General features: G+C 39.1%; 1 protein-coding gene across 8 annotated transcripts in view; it reads left to right on the forward strand.

The window, feature by feature from the left end:
* Window positions 1-18,545, forward strand: part of LTBP1 (latent transforming growth factor beta binding protein 1) — a 389,672-nt gene that overhangs the window by 238,205 nt on the left and 132,922 nt on the right. For all 8 annotated transcript variants that reach the window (XM_055327297.1, XM_055327298.1, XM_055327299.1 and 5 more), the window contains one exon: window positions 12,864-12,986. In XM_055327297.1, the coding sequence (XP_055183272.1) occupies window positions 12,864-12,986 (123 nt within the window). The remainder of the gene's footprint in view (window positions 1-12,863; window positions 12,987-18,545) is intronic.

An 18,545-nucleotide genomic window follows, 5' to 3' on the forward strand; every position in this document is an offset into this window, starting at 1 on the left:
GAGGGAGAAAATCCTCAGGCTGACTCCCTGCTGAGCATAGAGCCCAATGCAACAAGGGGCTTGATCACAGAACCTGGAGATGATGACCTGAGCTGAAACCAAGAACTGGTCACTCAATCGACTGAGCTGCCCAAGTGCACCATCCCAGATATTTTATATTGAATATGGCTGTGAGCAGGATTGTAATTTATTATTTATTGTTTTACTGGGATGCTTGTCAGTTTTATTAATTTCTTCTGAGTTTTCTACATAGGAATGATTTTACCTACAAGTAGTTGTAATCTGGGAAAGCTGTGATGGAGTTGGGAAAGTTATGAGGAGTGGAAGAAATGAAGATGTGGGCATAGGAGAGCGTGTGTCATGCTTGTGCCTGCTGAATCCCACAGGTGGAGGTGAAGGTGGATGAGTAAATTTTTAAGGGATGGAGGAAGTGTACGCTGAATGCAAAATTTGTTTGGCATAGTGGCTAATGACTGTAAGCTTCTTTTAAGTTTATGTTTAAATAGATGGAACATTGATGTATCTTGTTAATTATGTTATGCCATTGACATTTCCGGTTTTTCTCAAAAGCCATGTGCAAGTTTGCATAGAATAGAAATAAATGTCTTTAACTCAGTAGTGAGTGCTTTGTGCACTCCCTCTCTCTCTCACAGTACACCCACCACCCTGCTCAGGGTGCCTTCTTGCAGTGATGGAAACAAGGTGTGAGGGAGATAATAACAATTGATAGACATAAAGATGTTATCAGTGACAGTAATTGTAACACAGCAGGTGACTTGATGGTCTGTGTTCCCATGTTCTCCAGCATGCAGGCCCGGTGTAATGATCCTTTTGTACAAAATCTAAGTTCTTCCTCTAATACTCTTGTTCTGACTGAACTTTTTGCAGTTAGCAACACCAGTTGCTGCTCCATTTCTTCTCTCTCTCTCTCTATTTTAAGGTTTGTTTATTTATGGGCAGGGGAGGGGCTGAGAGGGAGAATCTTCAAGCATAGGGAACCTGTCACAGGTCTCCTTCTCACACTCATAATATTATGACCTGAGCCGCTATCAAGAGTTGGATGCTTAATGGACTGAGCCACCCAGGTGTCCCTGCTGCTCCATTTCTGTTTACTGTTGATTTTATTGATGTGAGGCTTTTCTCCTTATTGTATTATTGGCATAAGAATAACTTGATAGTTTTCTTTTTTTTCTAATATAGTCAATTTCCTTTTTGGTCATTATTGTTTACGTATTTTTGTCTGCCCATTTATATATCTTGCTATCATTTATTGAGTGCCTATTTAGTGGAGCCATTGTGTTGGATGCTTCAGGTATATCATGAACAACCCTGTAAAATAAGTAGTTTTATTTTTTTTAACTGATGATGAAACTGAGTCATGAGGCTCAAAGAAATTAAGTGACAGAAAGTCACATACTTCTGCAGCCTGAGCTCCCCCCGCATTCTACTAGCATTTATATAGCAGTTTATAGCTTATAAAAGTACTTTTAAAAAATACATTTATATATTTTAGAGAGAGTGGCAGGGTGTAGAGGAGGCGCAGAGGGACAAGGAGAGAGAGAATCCCAAGCAGACTCCATGCCCAGTACGGAGCCCAACGTAGAGCTTGACTCAGGACTGGATTTCATGACCCTGAGATCATGACCTGAGCCAAAATCAAGAGTCAGTTGGTCAACCGATTGAGCCACCCTGGTGCCCTGAAAAGTACGTTTAACACATTTTTCTTCTCTTAATTCTCAACAGTGACCACGTCTACTTGTTCTAGGTAGGGAAACCATGACATAAAACCTTGCTCAATGAATGGCAACTCTGAAAGTGATATTAAATGCTCACTGATACTTTCACAGTCTCTGTTTAACTCTTAAGCTCCTTTACTGGTTTGATTTAGATACTAAAAGTTCTCCAAACCTCACCATTTGTTTTTATAGCAAGTTGCCTTGTAAATGTGTCTGCTGTGCAGTCAAAAAAAATTTTTTTAATCATATTATTAGTAAGTTATTGTACCTCCTCAGTTTTATCAAGAAGTCTTTAATAAGCAGAATATTTATGCTTCTAAATGCTTTTGTTTTTATTTGGATTCTTTTTGGATTCTGAGGCACTCCTTTTCTGGTATCCTTTTTTTTCCGCTTCCCTATTCCCTAATAAAACAGTTGGGTATTTCTCTCACTTCTCAGTGCAATGGGGCAGTTTTGCTGACCCACACCAGGTGTGGATGATCTCAACCGGGCTTGGTCATGCATCTGTGATCTGCTGCTGAGTGCCAGGGCTCTTAGATGGTCTTGGCCGGGATGACTTCACCGCCTTCCATAGCCTCTCATCTTCTGGGCAGCTGACATGGGCTGTTCTCATCATGACGGCAGGGTTCCAAGAGAGAGTGAAAACACACAAAGCTTTTCAGGCCTACTCTTGGAATTGACACATTGTCACTTCAAATGTATCCTAATGGCTGCAAGTCAGAAGTCATAAGACCAGCCCACGGGAGAGGGTGGGGGGGGGGTGACTAGACTCCACTTCTTCATGGGAGGAGCTTTGAAATCACATAGTGAAAGGCATGGATAGGTGGAGAGATGGAGAATTGGGGTCATTTTGAAAGTTAATCCATAACACCCTGATGGTTTATCCTGATTCTGCAAGTATAAGTGTGTTTGCCTAGGAAAAAAGGAAATGAAGATATTTACTTGTATTAGTGGGAGGTCACTTTACATCTACATATAGAGCCATATTGACAAAGTATTGGTGAAAAAACACTATTCTGGTGATTATATAGAAACTGTGCAGTTTGTATATTTTTAAATAAACTTTGTATCTATGTATGACCTATGTGTAGAGTGTACTCTCTTTTGGAAGTAATCACTGGCCTGACTCTTACAAGAATAGGTCAGTTTTGGTTTTTGATGACTTTCAAATTACCCAATATGTGTTCTTTTGTGTCTCCTTTCACTCAACAGCATGTGGCCAGTACCATTTCCTAATATTCAGAATTCTGGCTAGTGAAGTGATAATATCCATCGATGTTTTCTTTTTAAAGTCTTTTCAATACTTCTTTCCCTTCCTTTGACATTTTCTTCTGTAACGTCTCCATCTATGCAGTATTCTCTAAAGTTGGTTTCAGTTCCGTTATCAGAAGGGAATTGATTGTTGTGATGTTTAGAGGTAGGGAATATGTATATGAGAGTAACATGGGTATAGATATGAAATTTAGAATCCATTGTTCTTACCATGTATTTGGAAAGTTACAGGAGAAAAATCAGTAGGTAGAAGTTAAGGCTGGAATCCACCAGATTTGATAAATCAGCTCTTCAAAAACACTGAAGGATGTTTAAAATTCTTTTTATTTAGCCTGCCAGAAATTCATCACAATGCTCTGCTCTATCTAGTGATTTAATCTCATAAACTATGGGGTACTTAGTGTGATTGTGAATCAAGTTTTACGATGGTCAATGACTAAGAGGGAATTGATGTGTTACTGATCTGAAGAGGTGATTTTACTGTCCTGGATCTCTAACTGCAGTTTCTAGTTTAAATAGGCACAAAATTTTCTGTAAGAATTTAAATAGTTTTTAGTCTGAACCTGGACATCATATTTCAGCCTTTAAAAATCAATTTGGGACCCAGTCTGATCCATTTGAGAGTCTTTTTCTAGTGTGTCTTCTTACCATGCTTATATCACTGGGATAAAATTCAAAAAGGAAATGTCTGTTTATTTTATTCACTTTTCTTCGGAAAGACAGTGGTGAAGTGAGTCATTAGCACATTGTATTTTTCAATAGCTCTTTGACCTTAATCTTTGGGGCTATAAAATCAATGGGAAGATGCCTGTTGTATCACAAGGGATGAGGAAAGCCCGTGATGGATTCATGTTACTGTGAATGTTTCAAGGAGAAATTAATGTTGCATCTGTAGACTAGAGTTAGAAATCCAAGACCAACAGAGATGTGTATGTTATTAGCATCTTCCATGTGTAGCACACATGTATCAAGAAATAAATACAAGCTGTTCTCAGGGCTCTGATAATTCTTTTATCATGTTACCCTGAAGACAGAAGAATTGGAAGGAAGAGAGTTGCTCACACAGTGGTTTGCCTTCTCTCAGTGAGTCTAGTGATCAAACCTATCTTGTGCTATATTATCAATTTACAAAGGTGAGACACTTACAGGTCAGGAGAGGAGGCTACAGCAGTGGTGAGCTCTAGGTTGAAACAAATATGACTGCAAAGAGGCCTACAGTACAATATTTTTCGGAGCCATCCCCAGAGAGCATTTCATAAAATGTGTTCTACAGACCACCAGTTCAGAAGGATATTAATAGACCGTGTGTGCAAAAGGGCCCCATGGCGAAGGTGTGAAAAACACCAAGTTAAAGAAAACCAAGAGTCCTTGCCAAAGGACTTCTCGAGGTCTGTAATGTGCTCATGTTTGTAGAACATGCAGTGTTTCTTGAACATATTTGGCCATAGAACCCCTTTATAAGCTCATAAAGCTTGTTTTACATAACATAACTTGGGTGAAGTTGCTCTAGAACATTGACCTCCAAACATTTTTTTTTTGGTTCACTTATTTCTTAAAATAATTTGGAAAAACTGTGAGTTCACGCATATTTAAGCTGACATCTACATTTTTCCCATTAAAATTAAGTGGATGCGGTAGAGTAATTTCTGGAACAGTTGTGTTAGATTTGTACTTTAAACATATTTTCATCAAAATCTTAGAGCTTCAGAGATGGCTCTTTCAGTTTATGAATAATGTTACCATCTAACCTAATTGGCAAAAGCTGGACCTTCCTGAACAAACCAGACTTAATACTTTTCCTATGACTCATCCTCAGGAGGCATATATTTATGAAATGTTCATATGTTTGGTGCCTTTGAGAATTTTATATTGTGTAGGGCAGGGTACTTAGCAGAGGAAATGTTCTGGATGAGCAAAAGGTGTGCCTTGACTTTGTAAAGAGGAACAAAGGCACCGAGGGAAGGAGGGACAGGAAAGGAAGATTGACACATGTGTTCTTAGATTACTTTAGAGAAGGAAACACATGAAGGCTCAAGATCTAGAAATTGATACCCTAAAATAAAAATATCCAAGCCTGTGTATACCTTGGGACGTATTGTCGTATGCCTGTAGGGATAGATGTGCCCAGTACACATCTGCTTCTGTGAGAGTTTAAGGGATACCTATGTCCTCTGAGAGAATGCATTCTGTCTAAAACAAGAGATCTCTAATAAGTAGACAAATTATCTGTCTGGCTAGGAAAATATTTCCCTCAAAGGTATTTTTTTCCTGCTTTCAAGTGGAAGTCATATTGCTAAATTATATGCTAGAATTTCTATCCATCAGCAAAAACTAAATATACATAGCACAATGTGTAGAATGCTTCATGTTTTCACACAGTACCAAGATCTTCATGTACTCTTCTCACCTTGTACTTAATTCCTTTCAGTTACTGGACATGCCTCATTTCCTGTATAAACTTGCGTCACTAAAAAGGCAGTAAATTATTACTTTGTTAAACATACATAGTTTCCTTTAGGAGAATGGATACATAAAAATGTGTTTATTTCCCATAAGAACATTTAAGCTATTCATAATAGATTATGCATTAACTGTCATACTTTATTCCTTGGCATTTTCAACCCTGGCAGGTTGTTGTGAAGTCTGAATATTTAAGCTGGAAGTAACTTTTGGAATTATCTGACTCAGCCCCTTTGTTTTACAGCAAAGGAACGTGAGAGAAAGAGAAACTAAGTGACTTCCCTAGGTAACATAAGTTAGCATCTTAGTTACACCAAAAATAGGTCTTAATGGGATATACTTCTCTTTAGATTTTCACAGCCCTCCTTAACCCTTTTTAAAGATAACGTCTTGGAGTTCCTGGGTGGCTCAATAGGTTAAGCGTCTGGCTCAGGTTGTGATCTCAGAGTTGAGACTGAGCTCTGCATAGGGCTTGGCGCTTAGTGTGAAGTCCACTTGAAATTCTTCCCTTCTTCCTCTCCTTCCCTTTCTGCCCCTCCCCTCAGCTCACATGTGCATGGGCATGTTCTCTCTGGCTCTCTCTGAAATAAATAAATAAATAAAATCTTAAAAAAAGAAAACTTGGACAAAGCTTATAAAATGAGAATAACCGTTGTGTGCTCACCATCCAGAATTGTTACAAAGTTCCAGTAAGAGGAGGTGTGCCATGCAGACGTAAAGAAAGAATGACCAGAGAATGACCTAATCTAGTAGAGACCTTGTCTCTACTAGATTGTTGTACCATTCCCTACCATTGAAATACTAAAGCTTTGTTACATTAGGTTGTTTAAAGAGTTTAAAGAGGTTAGAGAGTCTCTTGTTAAGCATATTGTCCAGCTACTCTGTATTTTTTTGCAATCTGGACAATAGATGCCCACCCTTCAATTTTGATGATAATAGGTTGAGCCATGTGATGCTGCTAATATTCAACCATTGTAGACTTAACAGGAAGAGCAGTTTTGTATTATTGAACTTGTTATGGCCAGAAGCACGTGGTGGGCTCTTGTGGGCAGAGAAACTCTATAAATGTTTTAAGGGAGTTGAGAAGTATGTAAGTCTCCTTCATTTTCCCCCATAGCCCTATAGATTTTTACCTACTGGAAAGGAGCACATGGGGCTATATGAGTTTCTTTCCTTCTTTCGGCTTCTCTCAATTTCTTTTATTTTTTTAAAGATTTTATTTATTCATGAGAGACACAGAGAGAGAAGAGAGACATAGGCAGAGGGAGAAGCAGGTTCCCTACAGGGAGCCTGATGTAGAACTCCATCCCAGGATCATGCCATGAGCTAAAGGCAGACGCTCAACCACTGAGCTACCCAGGTGCCCCTGCTTCTGTGAATTTCTAGACTTAACAGAGCAGCTCGGTTTGGGAGGTGTAGGGATTGGCTTATTCAAGAGAGCCAGCACCTCCAGCCATTCACTTGGATCTTTATTCTTGAACTCCATAAACTATGAGGTTATACCATTCCTTGGAAAGATAGATTTCTACAGTTGGCCAGAAAAATCTGGGACTCGGCAGAGGGAGAACAATGACCAAGTTCATTTGTTTATCTATTTGTGTGAAACACTGAACTATTTCCAGTTTAATCAGAATACACTAAAGGGAGATTGGCTGATCTTCTAAAATATGAGACTTCTGAAACACAGTTATATCAGTCAAATATAAGTTATTTAGAAAAATGAAAATCCAGTTAGACGCTTTTATTTGTTTTTAAAAAATAGCCGTAGGAGTTGAAGTCTAAATAGAATTATAATTCATGATTTGCCCATCATGTTTCATATAATTGTTAAACTCTTGCCTGATAACATCTTCTGTTAGTGTACTTCTTAAACCTCTCATGTCCAGATATAACATGTTAATACATGTTTTGTTCTTAAAGCATATTGAATCTCTAGTTTCCTTCAGTTTATTTAGAAAGATCTTAAAGAGCTTGGCTACATGAGAAAGTCATTTGGATAACTATTCATGTTTCTTATTAATTTCTAAGGTTCTAAATTAAAAACCATGGGAAATCTGTTTTTTACCTCTTTATTTTGGTTTTGTCTTGTTTTGTTTTTAAATATTTATATTAGAGAGAAAGCATGAGTGAAAGGGAGAGGCAGAGGTCTAAGCAGACTCCCCTCTGAGCAGGGGTGCTTCCCCTCCCCCCACCTTGCTGATCCTAGGACCCTGGGATCATGACCTGAACCAGAGGCAGATGCTTAACTGACTGAGCCACCCAGGCACCTCTTGTTTTTTTGTTTTTGTTTTTTTTTTAAACACAGAACATATAACTACTTAACCACCTACAGTCTTCTCAGGAGTGAAGTAGGGGAAGGAAGAAGGAAGTACAAAAAAAAAAAAAAACCAAAAAACCCCCCAGAAAACAACAACAAAAAACCTCTTTTATATCTAGGCTTTATTTTTTTTTTTAAGATTTATTTATTTATTTATGATAGAGAGAGAGAGAGGCAGAGACACAGGAGGAGGGAGAAGCAGGCTCCATGCTGGAAGCCCGATGTGGGACTCAATCCCGGGACTCCAGGATCGTGCTCTGGGCGAAAGGCAGGCGCTAAACAGCTGAGCCACCCAGGGATCCCCTATATCTAGGTTTTAGATGTAAAATTTTATATAATAGGAATTAATTTATGATAGGAATGCTTTTGGAGGTTTTATTAGTGGGTGAGTTCTTGAAACCTGCAATATGATTTGTCACAGAAATAAGTCAGGATTCAAAACTTTTAAAAATTTTGAGAGGTGTTGTCTTATTATAAATGCTCAATATTTGAAGCAAATGCAAGAGAACTGCCTTGCTTAAAACAGCTGTACCAGGTACCCTAAGCTGTAGGGACAGCTTAGTAGGTGACAGTAAAGTCTGATGAATCATGTTAGAGACCTGATCAGACTTGGTAGTGCTAGGATTGTAGCCTTGTAGGTCACAAACCACACAGGCCAAAACTTAGGGATTTGAGGGACCCAGTCTCTTGTGCCTTCAGCTAAAACCATAGCACATTCTCAGTGACAGCAGGAGATTGTCAGATGGACAAGATATAGATGCTGAGTCAAGCGGATAAAACCTCAAGTCCTCTCATGTAGCTAGCACCCACTTTCACCCCATCATTCCTTAGAGAGCCTCACTTCAAAATAATCCCTTCTGTACTTACAAACCCATGGTTTCATCATCTCTGTGTAAGTTTCTCCACGAGGACATTGTGGACAGTTTTGGCTGAGCAATTCTTTATCAAGGGGGTCTACCCACACTTGTAGAATACTGAACTCTCTACTATCTGCCCTCTGTGTTCTCCAGTCCTTGGGACAACCTAAATGTCCTGTAGGTAAGTACACACCCTTACCCCTTTGAGAATCCTCACCTAATCTCCCTGGCTACCAAGAAGGAAGGAAGGAATAAATAAATAAATAAATCTCTCATGAATAAATAAATAAAATCTTTAATAAAAAAAAAAGTGAAACAACACTACACTCCCGCCAGAATGGCTAAAATGAAAAAGACTGACAATAATTTGGTGAGGATGTGAAACAGTTGGTACCAGGATGGAAACTGGCATAACCACCTTAGACAACTATGTGATTATTTACTAATTTATTATTTATTATTTATTTAATTATTTATTAAAGTAATCATGAGTCAGAAATACTCCTAGATACATACAGGAGAGTAATGAAAACTGGGCCTACCAAAAGACATCTATTTAAGAATGTTCACGGACGCGTTGTTACTGATAGCCAAAAAGTTGGACTTAACCCAAATGTCAGTCAACAGTTGAATGGGTAAATTAATTAATTTTGATATCCTCACACAATAAAATATAACAGCAGTAATAGAGTGGATTGCTGCATGCAACAGTGATGAATCTCACAGGCATAATAATGAATAAAAATCAGACAAAAGAACATATACAATCGGATTCCCTTTATATGAAGTAGAAGAAGAGGCCAGACGAATGGATGATAATAGTTACCTATAGGGGCAGAGGTGTTACCTGGAAAAGGAGAGTTAAGGAGGCTTCTGAGGCAGTGGAAATGTTCTAAATCACAGTCTGGATGGTGGTTACGCAGTTACATACATGTGCACACATGGATATACATATACATATGTATGTGTAAAAATTCATGTAACTGTATATTTAAGATTGATATACTTTGCTGTATATAAATTAAGAAGGAACTGGGCAGTTCTGGTGGTTCAGCAGTTTAGTGCCACCTTCAGCCCAGGGCGTGATCCTGGAGACTAGGGATCAAGTCCCATGTCAGGCTCCCTGCATGGAGCCTGCTTCTCCCTCTGCCTGTGTTTCTGCCTCAATAAAAATCTTTAAAAAAAAAATTAAGAAGGAACTTGGCAATTTAATCTCTGATTTATGATATTTTGGAGAAAAGGTAAAAAATAAATTGAGGCAGTTAATGGAATTAGGAATTTTTCTGGAAGCCAAGAAAGTGGGTAATGTAGAAAGTTGCATGCTTCTGGGACCAAAATTAGGGGAGGTGGAGTTGCTAACGCTGGTAGGGCAAGCTGATCAGGATAGAGTTAGTAGGAGATGCATGATTTCCTTTCCTCTTGAATTTTTCTATTCCTGTCTCTAGCCATAGTGGGTTTTTTGGTAAGTCTTAGTTCCTATCCTCCATTCCCATGGCATCATGGTTGAAGCAGTGGGCCATGTTGAGGACAGTCAAAGAGGGAACATTGCAAGAGGGCAAAAGCAAGTGGTTGTACGTCAGATGCTTATGCATTGGAGGAGAAAGCCTCCATTTTAACCTGACAGCCAGCCGCAAGGCTGCTACACTACTTCATGGAAAACTCTAGTCTAGGGACAATTTACATCCCAAGAGGTGAGCATGGAATATATATATAGTGGTGTAACCAATGAGCAAGAGTACAGGTCACTCACAGGAAAAAGAAAGTGAATAAGTCACACCCAAGCAGGGACATGAGGGAAAACAGAAGACTACAGACTTTGTCCAGCCTTTTTGACCACAACTGGCTGGTTCCCCAAATTTGGGGTTTAAGTTGGGACATATGATAAGGGCTTTACTTGCACCGTGTAGCCCCAACTGGACTTGGCATTCTTCCTGGTTCTTCATGGTGGTTTTCATAAGAAGAGTGAGTGTTAGGGGGATATTTTCACTTACATGCTGTGCATAAATGTTATCTGCATATTACAGCACAGTGTACACTCTGAGAAGGAATAAGATGATCAGGTGCTGGACCATATGTTGTACCAGGTATGATCTAGCGGTGCCAGCTTTCAGCTGGATCCAAATTAGAATGCTATAAATTTATACAACAAATAGATGTGTTAATTTGTTAAGATGTCATTGAGAATGAGTTGTATCATTGAAATTAAAAACTGCATGTGTTTGATAAAATAGATCCATTATAGAAATCCATGGCAACTTAGAATATGAAATACAAGCAAATAATGATGTATTGAGGGCTGTATTTGCCTTTTTACATATTTACAAGTAATATTTTGTTACCGGTTGTGTCCAATTTTAACTTAGAAAATTAAAATCATTAGTAAGAGGTTTATTAGAACTGATGATTGAAGGAAGCAAACATTATTGGAAACAGAAATGCTAATAACCATGTCTGTTAACTGTTAAGCTTCATAAGCCACCCTGAATAAAAATAAAAATGACTATTAAGTTTTCACTTTTAACTTGTCCTATTCTTTTTCATTTTTAATTAATTACCTTTACAAAAGACTCTAATCTTTTTTAAAAGCACATATTTTATATCTCCTCTTCCAAATCATTTTGATTTCCCTTTGGATCACTGTCCTAGCACACTCAGGCTGCCATAATAGAATGCCACGGACTGGGTAGCTCATAAACAGCAGATGTTTGTTGCTTCCACTTCTGAAGGCTGGGAAGTCCAAGATCCAGGTGCCAGCACGATCGCCTTTTAGTGAGGGCCCTCTTCTGGTTGCAGGTTTCTCTGTCGTGTCCTCAAATGATGGAAGGTACTAGGGATCTTCCTCATGGCATACGCACTTTCCAAAGGCACCCCTACTATTACCATTACCTTTTGGGGGTTACAATTTCAACACTTGAATTTTGGGAGGACACCAATGTTTAGACCATAGCAATCACCCTCTGTGGGTGACCTCAAATCTCTATTTTTAGCCATTCTAACTATTTTATTCCTAAATCTGCCATTGCTGCTGGATTTTATTCTTGGGTATCCTTATGTGACCTTCAAGTGTAAAACTCATCTCTTCATTTGCCTCTTTTTTTCCTCAGACCTTTCCACAAAACCAACAATGTCTTCTCCTCATTTCCCAGATTAGATGCCTTCCAGGCATCTTCTACTCCTTTCTTTCTGTTTCTTTCCACTGTTGTGCTGGCCAGTCAAACACTCTGCATTGCCCATTGTTCTTCTCAAAAGAAAAATTCCTTCCAGATTATTCTCACCATCCCAACCTGGCTTGTCCTGTCTCCTACTTGCATTACTCCTTCAGTCATCAACTTCTGGTCTCTTTTCACTAAGCCATGTGTTGGCCAGATGAATAACCCTGAAGTCTGCCTTTGGTTATATCTTCCTTGTGCTCAGAAACCTTTAGGATTGCTCCCTGTCCTCAGTAAAAGTGAACCCAAACCTAGCCTTGCTCTAACTGGCTCTTTTTCCAACTATTTACCTTCCTGAAACTACTTTTCCAGCCAACAGTTTAACTCAGGGTTTCCTGATCTCCCTTCCCTTCTGCAACCTCTATGCCCATGTTCTGGGGTCAGTCCTGTAGGTCACCGACCCCTTTCTTCCCATGCATCCATCCATCTATCCACCTTCTCCCTCATTTCAATGCTGGTGAAATCTTAACACCACCTCAGGGCTCTGGAGTCCCCTACCTTCACCCAATTCGTCCAGCTCTTCCTGTCTACATGGGCAGTTTCATAATTTGACTTTTTCAGAAAGTTGATGACCTTTCTTCTAATTGTGCTAAGTTTATTTGCTTTTCACTTCTTTAGTTTGTAAGTAGGTGTATGTCCAGCTAGGTTGCCACTGTCTTCAGGGTGAAAGTCTCTGCCTTATCCATATCATCTCGAAAACCTAACACCCACTAACATGTAAGCACCGTGAGGGCTGGAATCTTCTCAGTTTTGCTTGCTAGTAAAGTTCTAGTACCTAGAACAGAACCAGGTACATCATAGGTGCATAATAAATGGTTGTTATGTAAATTGTGGATGTTCAGTGAATGCTTGGTTTGATTTTCAGGTCACTTGTATCTGCTGCATTAAAAGCTAACATTTCTTATTTACTAAGAGATTATTGTAATGAAAAAGAAAATGAATGCTGTTTACAGCCAGAATGTGTTCAACTGGGCTTGCCTACTCCTTCTAAAAGGATTGTGTTTTCCTGCAGATATTAATGAATGCCAGCTACAAGGCGTGTGCCCTAATGGTGAGTGTTTGAATACCATGGGCAGCTATAGATGTACCTGCAAAATGGGATTTGGGCCGGATCCCACCTTTTCAAGTTGTGTTCGTAAGTAATGATTACTTTTTATTCCTATTTTGGATCAGTTTTTTTTTTTATTTGAGGAGGGGATATCCAAAAGAAGATCAATACTCAGTGGTCAACTGAATCTTGTAAATGTTCAGGGAAATCTCATTAAAAGGACAACTGGGAGGAGGCAGACCTGCGATATACTAAAATTTGTTTGGGATCTTTCTCCAAAATAAATTTTTATTACAATCAGAATAACATAATAGCTATAACTCAAGGTAGGGAAGAAGCACACCGAGAAAATAAACTCCCATGAAGAGTTATTTAAAATTTTCACACCTGAAAAATGAAAACCGTTTTTTCCCTCATGAGCATTTTAACATTATTTAGGCTGAGTTAAACTTGTCCTAGCCTCTGTCTTTAATTAGTCCAAAATCTGACTCACTGGTGTCTGATTTAATGAGGTTTCACTGTACTTGCTTAGTTGGTAGAGTCTGGGAAATAATTATAAATGCCCTGCATTTCAGATTTTCTATTCAGGTCTAATTTCTAAGATTCTTCTCTGTTGTCCTCAAAAACCACCAAAATGTGTCCCCAGAGTTAGGCTGTTTTGCCTTACAAATGTTGTCTCTAAGTTTTTCTCTTGTACCTGGTAAGGGTAAAAATCCTTCATTAAACCCCATGTTCTAATATTGATACAGAAAATATAGTCTCTCCAAAGAAACTCTCTAGTCACAAAACCTAACCCACTGTAATCACTAAAGATTACTCAAAGACCAGAGAAAGATGCATTTAGATATAAAGTTCTCACATGCAGATTTTTTTATAAGGTTTCCCTCCTTTTTAAAGAACTTGTGTTCATAATTACAAAGCAAGTAAACACTGCAGGTTATTAAAAGCCATTTACAATTAAAGTTTAAACATTGAAAATTAATGTATGGCAGAAAACTGTTGGGCTAATTTTATTTATTTATTTTTTACTTATTTTTGTTGTTGTTGGGCTAATTTTAAAAGCAATTCTGTATTTCTATCCTGATAGGTTTTTGTTATTATTACCTATTTTTTAATGTGGTATATGTTAAGCTGTATCCTTTGGCCTCCATTTTTAAATTTGGTATTTGGTCAAGACACATTCTTGATGTATGATAATCTATTTTTAATTGTGCAACTCTCCCTGAGATGCATAGACACGATGAAGTATGGGCAAATGTAGTAAAATAAAAATTACAGTCTCATTCATTACTTTTAAAATTCTAAGAGTACACTGAGTCTTCTGGAAAATTGTTACTAATTATTATTGTTTTCTTTTAAAAACTGTCAAATGCAGATTAGGAATTTTTGCACGTAAGTTCCTTTTTTTCATGTTCTTTCACAGACAGTTCTGATCAGAAGCAGACAGGCAACTAGTTATAGGTTTTTTTTTTTTTTGACAAGTGGTAAAATTAGACTATGAAATGATGTTTGCATACAAGGTACGTTTGAAAACTAATGCAAGGATTTGGAAAGTTCAAGCCAAAAATCACATTGTTGACAATATCCAGATAATTCAGGAGTTGTTTCCGGCTGATTAGAATTACATGAGTAAATATTTTAAATAGTTTCTTAATTCTAAGTGTAAAAGATTTTATAAAGTTTGGATATAGAATTTGCTTTGAATATTTATTTGGTTTTTCTTCTCTTAATTTGACTTGTAGTCTGGTTAAAATTACCACATTGAAGATTGAAGATTAGGTAAAGTTGGAGGACTGGTCGCAAAATGTTTTATTGAACTTTGACTAGATCTGATGTCTAGAGTTAAGGGCAGACATCCAGGCTTTAATAAGATTGTAGAAATCTGCCAATAAGATTTTTGAAACACACATTTTCTTAGCATTTATTTTCCCTGTCATTACCCAAATAATACTGAACTTATTAAACAACCATCCGTTCTTATTTGAAAAATAAATAATTCAATTTTATGGTTCAGCTACAACAGCTGAAATGATAAGTATTAAGAGAGGTTTGTTGCTAGTTAAATGTTCCAGTTTAGACTTTGAGTTAAAACCTGGGCTCTTTACCAGCGTTAAGTGGCAGATTTATTTCTCTTTCCGCGAATTTACCACATGTAACATCACAGATATGTGGAGTTCCTTCAGGATTTGTGACTTGGTTCAGTCCAGCCTGATTTGTTTGTGAACTATATTTTGAAGAAATCAATATTGGGGGTGGAAGAGGTGTGGAAGTTTGAAGACAGTTGAGAAGAAATCAGGCAAGAAGGTGATGCTTACAGTCAGGGAAAAAAATATTGGCAAGATGGTGGTATCCTTAATAGAAGTAGCAGAAGGAGACTGAGGATCACGCATACACATGCATGCACACCCACACATAGACCCACGCACCCAGACACACAGAGGCACGGAGGAGAGTTGGTGCTTAATGCTTGGAGTATCTATTTTTGAGAGGTTTAAACACAACCACAGTAGAGCATGCAAGCAATTGGAAGAGGTTGACCACATTTATTCAGGCAGCATGAATTGAGGGCATATCCAGGCCATAAAAGGTGTGGCTGACTCTGCGAACGCAAAGAAAGCCACTTGGCAATGGCCGAGGAGCAACGGGAAGCTCTCCCTGTTCTCAAATGCACTGAAGTGAACACCCTCTGAATTCCTTGACTCTGGCCAAAGGTTGCAGCCATTTCGCTTTCTCTCCTTGTGCGCTCTCTGTCCTTGACTGAGCAGAGCTATAGGAAGGGAAGCCCGGAGGGCTCCGGCATCAGCTGCCCAGGACCTCTGTGTCTGTGCCTTTGGGTGCTGCGGCTGAGTTCTTCAGACCTCCTCCCCCGCTCTCAGGCGGGGAAAGGGGAAATTTTAGGATTTGTCAGAGCATGTCCAAGAAGAGTATAATAACCTTTGCAGTTGGAATAGGGAAATTTTCTGACTTTCTGAGCTGCAGTATTTAGGAGCACCAGGATGAGAGCTGGAGTGGGTGTGTCCATAGATTTAGTAGAAAAATGCCCAGGTGGAAAAACTCTGAGTCTGGATGTTTGCTGTGTGATAGCTTTTTTGCCCCGTGGCCTTGGTGCTAATTTAGAAAGAGGATTGGAGAGATGTGCTCAGCAGTTTCTGCTGAGAACCTAGAAATCATCAGATGAAGGACATGTTTCTTCTAAAAGCTAGTCCTGGTAGGCCCATCATATCTTTTTATCTCCCTAACATCTTAATGAGATATATTTTACTTTCAGTTTATACATTAGGTAACTGGAGCCTGGAGAGTTTACACATCTTTTTTTTTTTTTTTCCACATCTTCTTAAAATCAGACAACTAGTAAAGGGACTATTGAGATTTAAATATTTATTTTTGAGAGGGAGAGAGAGAGAGAGCGTGAGCGAGCACAAGCACAACCGGGAAGGGGCAGAAGGAGAGAGGGACAGACTCTCAAGCAGACTCTGTGCTGAGGGTGGAGCTGGACAGGGGGCTCCATCCCAGTGACCCTGAGATCAGAACCTGAGCCAAAACCAAGAGTTAGAAGCTTAACTGACTACTCCACCCAGGCACCCCACGGACTCTTGACATTTAAAACTGGGTTTTGTGCCTCCATGTTTAGGGTCTTAGATCAGGGGTGGGCAAGCTATGGGCCAAATCTGTTCCACTGCCTATTTTGGTAAATAAAGTTTTATTGGAACACAGCCATGTCCCTTCCTTTACATATTCTAATATTGCTTTAATGCCACAATAGCAGAGTCGGGAAGTTGTAGCAGAGACTGTAAGGCCACAAGGTCCAAAATAGCTATTTATTATTTTGCCTTTTGCAGAAAGAGTTTGCTTAATCTTGAGCTGCATCAGCACTGTCCAGTAGAGCTCTCTATGGTGACGGGAATGTTCTGTATCTTCCGTGTCTGTGCTGTGTGATGTAGCAGAAGCTAGTCACATGTGGGGACTGTGACTAAGGAATTTGAGTTTCCTCAATTGTATTTCCCTGAAATTTTGTCGAAGTAGCAACACCTGGCTAGGCATTACTGTGTTGGACAGCACAGTTCTAGATCATCATTTTACACACCTGATGGGGTAAAGGACTGCGTGGCCTCCTCCCTTCCCCCCAAAGTGGGTTTTCCTTCCTGACTTAGTGGTTCTCTGCATGTGACAGCATTTTCTAGGCAGTCAGGCTGGGAACTCCTCTTCCCCTTTTTGACTCTGTCCTCTCCTTTGGTCTCCAAGAAACTGGTTAAATCTTGTAATCTGCCTTACGCATTCTCTTGTCTTTCTACCTCCCCCATGGCCATCCCAACTTAGATCTTTCACTTCCCTCGCTCACTAGTCTTGTAGCATCGTGGCCAGGGTTTTAGACAGACGCGTCTATGCAAAGTAGTTGCCCCCCTATAACAGTAACAGCAGAAACCAGGGCAGTGATGTAAGCATCTTTGTTGTGCACTTGATAAGTGCCAGGCAATGTGCTAAGCACTTGGTACGCATTACCAGATAAAATACTTCTTCTTTTTTTTTTTTTCAGATAAAATACTTCTAAGACGTCCATGAGGTTTATGTTGCTCTCTTTCTATTTTAGAAATAAAGAAATGGAGGCTTGGAGGGGTTAGTAAGGATCTTGCCCAAAGTTACACAGACTTTACGTGGTAGAGCCCATGTTTAAAGCTGGATCTGACTCCACAAGCTGAGCCTTGACTTAGGAAGAAGGAACTAGTCTGGTTTGATGGGAGCGAGTCCTTTACTTAAGGAGAGCTATCGTTTAGTTATACTCACCACACAGTAGAGTAGGTGGTGTAGTGCTGTCCTGGCTCTAGAGTCCTGGTTTCTTTTATTTTGGTTCTCCCAGAATTTAATAGCCCGTTTCCCAGAAAGAGTGCCTGGTGACTCTTCTTTCAGTAAATTCATCCCTCAGACTCCTTATAACACTTCACCTGCCTTCCCAACACTCATCTCATAGGGATATTAAGGCCAAAGGGATGAAACTCTGATGTGGAATTCATCCAAAAGATGAGTGAGGATATTGGGGGTATCGGGGCAGGGGAGCTGAAAACAGGCTAGCTATATGCCATCTTCTCAAATCTTTTATATCTTTCATCTTCCTCTAAGTGCCAGATTAATTTGTATCTGCTTAATGATACTTATCATTTGTGTGTGGAAGCATGTCTTTGAAAGCATGATCTGGATTTATTGTATAGCCCTATAATTAAGTTGCTTGATACACCACTGGGGAGCCCAAATAAGAGAACCATAGCATCTTTCCTTCATACAGTGGTTTTGTAAGTGGGGGCACCATCAACAGTGGCTATATAGTGATATTCAAGATGAGAGTAGGGAGCTTTATGTTTATTACATTGGAGGATTTCTGTATCTCTAGCTAAGAAAAGAAAGATTTATGTTCTTGACTGCCTTATGTGGCATTTCCAGTAGGTTTTACATTCCCGAAATGTGTTTCCATCTATGGAGAGTGCCTGAATCTTTCCACCTTAATCTTAGCTATGCATCTTGCAAAAATAGAATCTGCAAAAACCACTCTTTCAGTGTGTCTACATACAGGAACCTGTCAGTACCTTTGTTATTGCTCCTCAGTACTCTATCCCATACCCATTTCTACTTATTCTTTATAAATCTTTTGGCAAT

The sequence above is a fragment of the Nyctereutes procyonoides genome, unplaced genomic scaffold (genome assembly GCF_905146905.1).
Source record: "Nyctereutes procyonoides isolate TBG_1078 unplaced genomic scaffold, NYPRO_anot_genome, whole genome shotgun sequence".
In the NCBI taxonomy this organism is placed as follows: Eukaryota; Metazoa; Chordata; class Mammalia; order Carnivora; family Canidae; genus Nyctereutes; species Nyctereutes procyonoides.